Source organism: Aulonocara stuartgranti (assembly GCF_965226115.1).
Source record: "Aulonocara stuartgranti genome assembly, chromosome: 23".
NCBI classification, from domain to species: Eukaryota; Metazoa; Chordata; class Actinopteri; order Cichliformes; family Cichlidae; genus Aulonocara; species Aulonocara stuartgranti.
In genome coordinates, this window is record NC_138958.1 from 8382016 (window position 1) to 8390007 (window position 7992).

A 7992-nucleotide genomic window follows, 5' to 3' on the forward strand; every position below is an offset into this window, starting at 1 on the left:
TCCGCCAACCTGTTGCGGCAATCAAACAACTTTTACGCGCGCCGAGCTCCAGTGACGCAGTCAAGTGTCAGCACGAGAGGCGGGTGTTTGACACGAGCCTTCATATTTCTCTGACGTGAGATACAAGCTGTCAGAAGAGCAAGAAGTCAAAAGACAAAAGACACCAAAGGCCAGCCAAAGAGAGAGATGAGAACCTTTCAGAGCCAAAGTCAGCGCGGAGCCTTCAGTACCCTGCACAGCCTCAGCAGCAGCGCCATGAGTCCACTCCGCACGGCCAGCATCACCTTCGCAGCCCTCCTCATCCTCACCATACCAGTCTGCCAAAGTAAGTCAGTCAGCTTATTTCCTTATAAGCAGGTTTATTCCTAATTTAAAAAGTTAAAGAATAACGTCTAAATCTATCTATCTATCTATCTATCTATCTATCTATCTATCTATCTATCTATCTATCTATCTATCTATCTATCTATCTATCTATCTATCTATCTATCCAAGTAAGCTAAGAAAGAACAAAATAAAAATGATTTGTGATAAAGAAATTTAAATCTTAACTTTAACATGAACTTCTTGTCTATCTTCTGTATCAATATTACCTGGATTTAGTTTCTGATATGATATCAAACTGTACAAGACAGTTTGGTGAAAGGAAAAAAATCTTAAACCCCTGACTTTTTGCGTTTACTAGCTCACAGAAAGTAACAAATGACTGAGATGTACTTAGATGTAGATTGACAGTCAGTTCTCCAGCTGTCGGAGTAATCTGTGAGTTTGCGTGTAATCTTTTGGAGTCAGTGTCAGTGCTGGAAAATGTTGACTTATTGTCTTCTGCAAAAGTCATTCTCCAAGGTGAAGGAGTTTACAAAAGATTTTATTTTGTAGATCAAAAATAGACTTACATTTATATGTGTTGTGAGGAGTTGGGTTTGTTTTACCTTTATTGTAAGGGCAACATAAGAGGTAAAAAATAAATACAGAAATAATAAGCAAGCACTTACACAGTAAAATAATGCTGAGATAGTAATGAGCATAAAATTTGTCAAGTGAGGAAAAGTCAAATTGATTTTCATCATAAAAACATATTCAATTAATTTATAATTTCTTCAGAATATAGAAAAGTGTTCTCAGCTATTTGCCTAATGTGGTAAAACATTTTAAATGTCTTTTTTTTTTTAATTAAAATTTTATTTGATGGGGATAATACAGTTTAACATACTTCAGACACTGACTTGCTGTACAGAGAGTTTTTTATTACTCCTAGTTGAACATTTATATACATGTATTTGAATACATTTAAAGATTTTAGTCTCATAAATACAGTCTAAAGGTCTAACACATACATAATACATATCATTATTACTATTGTTAATAATAATAATAATAATAATAATAATAATAACAGTTCCTGTTCTTCCTTGGTTTTAGCTGACCCCTGAATCATAGAAATGACAAATTGGGCAAGGGAGAAAAACTGTAAATCGGTTGCGTCAGTTTCTGTATTAACTGTATATTGTATGTGTTTCTGTATGAAACAAAAAGGTGCTCCAGCAGATCTTCAGCAGGCAACAGCAGATCAGGGGCAGCTACTCAGAGAGGTAAAGCACACTGATTTATTCTTTTTAATCATTTCTGTTGCTGCACTCCTCCACCATTCTCTGTGTCGCTTTGCAGATTGATGCCATGTGCTCATCCTACCTCTCTGAAGACCTGAGGTTTTTGGTGAGTTATATATATCTATATCTATATCTATATATATATATCTATATATCTATATATCTATGTGTGTGTGTGTGTGTGTGTGTGTGTGTGTGTGTGTGTGTGTGTGTGTGTGTGTATTTTAATAACTTGAAACATTTAAACAACTCTCTGGTCTCTTTCCAGGCATCTGATGTCTTAGGAGAACTCTGTGTGTTGATGCTGGTTCAGAAATCAAAGGTACCTCAGAGTTGTTTACTTGAAAAGTAACATGAAGCACTTTTGTTTTGCAGAATTTGGTACACAACATTAAAACATCAATTATGGCATTATGACAGAATTCACAAAGAACGACCAAACCATAACTCAGAGAATTCACAGTATGAAGACTTTGGACTAAGATACCCTGCTTTCCCTATCCAATACAAAACACTATGAAAACTATATGTGGAACTATAAAGACACAAATACTGTGCAACAGTCATAATTTTAAAAGGATCTATTTTGCTCTTTCTCCAGTCTGATGTCTTTAATCTTGGACTCTACAAGAGCAGCTTTGCATAATTCATAATTTAAAAGGATCTTATACTTGGATTTGGTGCCGGCTCACAAGCAGTTTCATATTCCACCGCCTTCCTGTTTATCGAGATCTTTCTGATTGGCTGCTCCTCGTAAGCAACATGTGAACAGCATGTGGGTGGAGCTTCAGTGCTCACAGCTACAAACGCATGAGATGACCCTCCCACTAACATCATACAATGTCAACAGTAAAAAAAAAAGACATGCAAAAGACCAAAGACTAATTTAGTTGTCAATATTTCATTGTGTGTTCAGGAGCTGAATGTGAGAGAAAATAGCAAAAGGGTAAGTAAATGTTTTCTCACACTTTAATGCTTTGCCTTATATGGCTATCATTATAGATTAAACATTGCATGTGTTGTGCTGGTTTTTGAGTGGGTTTGGTTGTTATTTTTGTTATTTTTATATATATATATATATATTCCTGCCCTCTATGTGCAGTTTTTGTTTCATTACTCTAGACCACAAGGTTCTGTCTTGTCAAAGGGAGGGGTAAGTTAAAAGATTGAACTGGATTGCTGCAGAATGCTGCTTGACCTAAAAAAACCACCTCTTTTGTTTTACAACTGAATCTGCACTTCTTGTTGTGACGCCTCTTAATCGGCTGAATTTAGGCCTATCAGAGCTATTAACACCAGCAATTAAAAGTAACTGCACGTCATGCCCCTAACCACAAATGCATGCCAGACCAACACTTGGAAATGTAAACATGCACGGTCCTAATATATCTAAATATGTACATATGTATGATAAAATTTTGCTCTGTGTTTGCTCTGCATGTGAAATACCTATAGATCATAGATTAGTAGGAGGCTGTGCTTCATGATCGCACGAGAACCTGGATGTATTAGGGTTAGCGATCCTTCCTGTCTGCCCTTCATACCTGACACCTCACACAAATGTTGTGTCAAAAGCAAAGGGGATTGTGTCTGAAGTTGCAGATGATATTTTAGCGCACAATTTTATACTTAACTATAAGGAAAATATGTCATTATTTATTTGTTTGTATGTTTGTTTTTGATGAAGATGAATCCTTGTTCATGTTGTTTCTGTATGCAAAAGACTTTCTGGCTGTTTACCACATAACAGAACTCAAGCTAGATGATGCAGGGAGCCTTTTTCTACAGCTAATATAAAATAGAATGATACGTTTACATCGTCAAATATTATACGCAGTGTGAAAAACAGATGTCATATTTACAAACATCATATTTTTTTCCTCGGTGTGGATTTATGGTTATTGAAGCCAGCACAGACAGGAAACATCCTTTAATGCACATGCAGCAACTTTTACTGAAATAACACAGCATTTTGCTTCGGTGACATATGATGCTGTTCGCTTTCTCACTCCACCATCTCTGTGATGCAGAATGAGACACAGAATGTGATCTATTTATACAGGCAACACACTTTGCTGCAGTGAGGAAGCATTTGTACGTTTGTATTTCTGTGTAGCATGCATTTATCTGTTGAGAGAAAAAAACTTGTTTTTCTCTTTGCCCTTGTACATTCCATAGTCTGTACTTTCTTTTTTGCTGTTATTCATGTGTGTGTATCTGCCTGTATCTATCTATGTGTCTGTATATGTGTATGTTTGTCAGTCCCCTCAGTTGCACCCTCTTCTGCGTCTAGTTTCCCAACTAAATACTAGAAGACAGAGAGGACTCACAATGCACGTATGTACCACTCACATCTGTTCTCCACAGCCACTGACTGATAAAACAAAGAGAAATACTTTGTTTTTTGAATGCAAAATGCAATCAGTGGCTCAAACTGTCATTAAATCCTGTGTTGTTTAATATCCCCCTACACTGTGGGACAGCTATTATGCAAAGTTACTTCTTAAACGTATATATTTGGATATCTCAAGAGCAACAGGATGGTATAGAAAGAGGTGATGAATAGATGATGATAATTGCAGCAGGCACGATGAAAGCAGCTCCACTTTTGTGCGCTTGCTGCAAATGTTTATAGTGAAATGTGTGTGCTCCATTCTGTAATTGTTTTCAGTGTGTTTATCCACATCCTGAGCGTCCACATCAATCATGCTGTTGCATATCTGAGAGCTCTCCTCACTCTGTGCAAACTCACTCTACATTAGTTGTTCTTTCCCAAGCTGAGAGTTATTATGGTCTATAATTGGTGTGGCAAGCCAGGTGAATTCCTCCCCCACTTACTATCAAAGCACTGACAAACACAAAGTGGACGCCGATAAAACGTGAGCAAGAAACGTGGAGAGTGTGTGTTTTCAAATCCAGATGTGAGTCTTTGAGTGGGTACATGTTGGTGGTGAAGAGGTGCTGTAGACAACACTAAGAGCAATTTTGCAGGTGGCTAAATTGTGTGTTTTTTAAATGTTTTTACAGGCCGACCTCCAGGGACCTGGAGGAATCCAGAGCAGAGGCTACTTTCTCTATCGGGTATGTTTACATTTGTGCCACTAAAAAGGAATTAAAAAGCCTACAAAATAGGCAGAATTTGAAATTAAATTAAAAATTGTGTTTACACTTACAGCCACGGAATGGGAGAAGATCCTTAGAGTATGAATGAACTAAAGGTAAAAATTTGGTTATAGTTTTTTTCCTGCCTTCATGTTATGTTTGAAAGATTAAGTAATTGTACATGAAATTTAGAGTAGAAGAAAAAGCTCTAGGAGTTTATTAATGATTATGTGACTGTGCTAAAATAAGCTAAAATATCAAAAACCCAAAGGCACTTTCATGCACAGTGCGTTTTGGCATATACGTCTTCAACAATTAAAAAACTATATCTATTCCATAAAGGCATTTTAATTTTACATGAAAAGAGAGTGCTTTGGAGTTTTTGTGATATTTATCCTCTTGACTTTTGTACTAGACTCGTAGGACCGCGTTTATATGCCGTTTATATGTCAAATGCATGTATCTGTATCTTCTACTCATACACATCCTGCATGTGTTTTAGAGTCTCCACCTCTGAAGCTTAGTGTACAGAGACAAAACAGACCCTGAGACCCAGGCTGCTGTACCGCCACTGAGTGATCCAGACATCAAACACATCCCTCTGCCTCTGCTTTATAGTGATGTTTGAATGTACACAATGGATATTAATTAAAACACTATTAATTTATCCATATTTTGTTTTGTGTTATTAAAACTGCTATCTGTGGCTGGGTGTAGTTGTGTAATTTTGTTTCAGTGTGATTAGTTCTATTTCAGTACATTTGAAAACAGTGTAAAATAGAGTGAAGGAGTGAAGGGGTGAATTAAGTTTTTACATAAAATAGTAAGAGTAATTTAAACATGAAAATGGCTTTGTTTGATGTACAGTTGTATAATGTGTAATTTTAATAATAATAAAGTTACAGATGGTAAAGTAAGTTCCTCCTACTGCAGAAGCCTCAGGTGTTGAGGCTCTGATACTAAACTAGCACTATATCTGCTTGGTTTTCTGGGGGGTTTGGCTGGGATATTTTCTTTGTTGTTCTCCACCTTTTGTGGTGACTTTTCATGTGTGTGACATCAGACAATTTATTAAGTACATCTGGAACTCCACCACCAGCCTGAACCACTGATAACAACGCAGGTTGGAACCATGCTTTCATGTTATTTACACCAAATTCTGACTCTACTCTCTGCATGTTCAGCAGAAATCAAGACTCATCAGACCAGACAATGGCTTTCCAATTTTTATTGTCCAGTTTTTGGCCACCTGTGTGATTGTAGATGACAGCAGTGACACCTGGTGTGGTCTTCTGTCGATATCACATGCTTCAATATTCAACATGTGAATTGAGAGATCTTCTTCTGCATTCCTTGGTTGGAATGAGTAGCCATTTGACTTAGTATTCATCGGGAAGGCGGTCTGGTCATTCTCCTCTAATCTCTGAAATCAATAAGGCATTTCAACCCAGAGAGTTGCTGATCATTGGATATTTTCTCTTTTACAGATAATCCTTGGTTTACAGAGGAAGTTGTGGTTAAAATCCCAGTGGATCAGCTGTTTATGAAATACTCAGTCCAGCCCATTTGGAAATAATAACCGTGCCACATTTAAAGTAACCTGAATTCCCCTTTATTCCCATTCTGATGCGCAACATAAACAAATAACACGACCATGTCTACGTTCCTAAATACATTGAGTTGCAATTGACTGATTAGATATTTGGTTATAAGGTATTAGATAATTACTGGCAGGATTTTATTTTATTACTTATTTGGTGCAAAAAAAAGTGCAAATTACCAACCACGGAACACGAATGTGTAATTACTACTATCAACAGTAGATGTCGCTATCATCAGCCAGTTAAAGCCTCTTTCTTTGTATTCTGTTTTCGATGCTGGTGTGTCGCTTTAAAGAGGAAGGAAATGTATATAATGATGTTTACGCGCTGTATAGATCTATAAATAAGTACATTCCGATTATTTCACAGAGAGTTACTCACCTTTACCGGTGAGATAAGTGAATGAATTTAAAAGTGTTCAAATTCCTTTAGTTCATCGTGAAATATTATTGTTATGGCCTATCTTTATCCAGGCAAGTCTCACTGAGATGAAAAAAAAAACAACAACTCTTTTTCAAGAGTGACCTCACTATAATGATCGAGGGCAAACACTGTAATCAGTCTTTTGGGTATAAACAGTGACAGCACGATAAATAAGAATGTGTTTATCTTTAAGGCGTAATTAGTGTGCGAACCTAAAAAACAGAAAGAGCAGTTGTGTAAAATACCACAGGAGCTCTTGCCAAGTCAATAAAATAAAATCCAACTGCAGCATTTCACACAGGACACCAATCAATAACCTCCAGAAAGGCTATTTCTTCTGTGTACTCAGTGGGTTCCAGCCAGACTGAAGACTATCATCACATAACTGGAAAAACGAAAAACGTTTTTTGACCAAATTGCCCGTCTGCCATCCTTCCTTAGAGATGAGCACATGTGAGCAAGAAATCATATTATAGCCCTTTTAATTGTTTTTGTAGCTTTGAAATTGTAAATAAAGCTCTGTGGTGATTTTTCTTATTGCTGCCTCTGTATGTTTGCTTAAATTTAAGACGCTTGCAGGGGAGGCTTGAAGAAGACGCAGACTGTGATAAGGTGATAATGCTGTAATTTATAGGGTTTATAAATTACAGTATTGTTCTTTGTCCCTGGCTTTTCATAATTAATCTTAAAACCGTTTTAAAGATAATTTACTGTGTAAAATCTGTTTGTTTTATCCCGAATAGTTAAATTTCTAAACCATTAATACTTGTGGTCCAGGCCAAACTGAATGCTCTGTTATAGACTGAGTTTTAAATGTTATAATTTGTTTGGGGTTTGCAGTAGCCTAGGTATGACAAACTTAGGCGAAGTGTAAACTCTTTCTAATAAGTTTTGCAATTATTATTTTTTTCCTATTTAATTTAGAATCGTTTGGTGTACTACTCCATGTTTATTGCGTACAATTTCGGAAAGATTGGTTGTTTCTAATTCCTAAAGATCAGAAAAAACTGTAATATCTCCCTCAAAGTATCGGAAAAGCGCCACACATCCTTAACGTGGCCAAAGGTGGCATTGCAGGGTTTGCTACTTCCTGTTGTCATGGAGATGAGTAGGCTACCCCGGAGTTGGCCGATAAACATAAAGACACACGTCCAAAGGGCAGACAGAGATAATTTATCGACAAATAATCCTGTCTTCAAACAAACTTGACACAAAGAACAACAACGATAAATAAGATATAAAACAATGACATATAA

The 7992-nt window shown here is 36.6% G+C and overlaps 1 protein-coding gene across 1 annotated transcript; it reads left to right on the forward strand.

Annotated features, from left to right (window-relative positions):
• On the forward strand, nucleotides 1-5419 carry nmu (neuromedin U). Its single transcript, XM_082524354.1, has 8 exons — nucleotides 1-325; nucleotides 1537-1592; nucleotides 1669-1716; nucleotides 1879-1932; nucleotides 2527-2556; nucleotides 4638-4691; nucleotides 4786-4828; nucleotides 5215-5419. The coding sequence occupies exons 1-7, from the start codon at nucleotides 187-189 to the stop codon at nucleotides 4819-4821; spliced, it is 417 nt and encodes a 138-aa protein (XP_082380480.1). The 5' UTR covers nucleotides 1-186; the 3' UTR covers nucleotides 4822-4828; nucleotides 5215-5419.
• The last annotated feature ends 2573 nt before the right edge of the window (nucleotides 5420-7992 follow it).

Coding starts and splice junctions, on each gene's coding strand:
- nmu (XM_082524354.1), top strand. CDS start 187: ATGAGAACCTTTCAGAGCCAAAGTCAGCGCGGAGCCTTCAGTACCCTG. Junction 1,593..1,668: donor AGGGGCAGCTACTCAGAGAG/GTAAAGCACACT, acceptor GTCGCTTTGCAG/ATTGATGCCATGTGCTCATC. Junction 2,557..4,637: donor TGAGAGAAAATAGCAAAAGG/GTAAGTAAATGT, acceptor ATGTTTTTACAG/GCCGACCTCCAGGGACCTGG.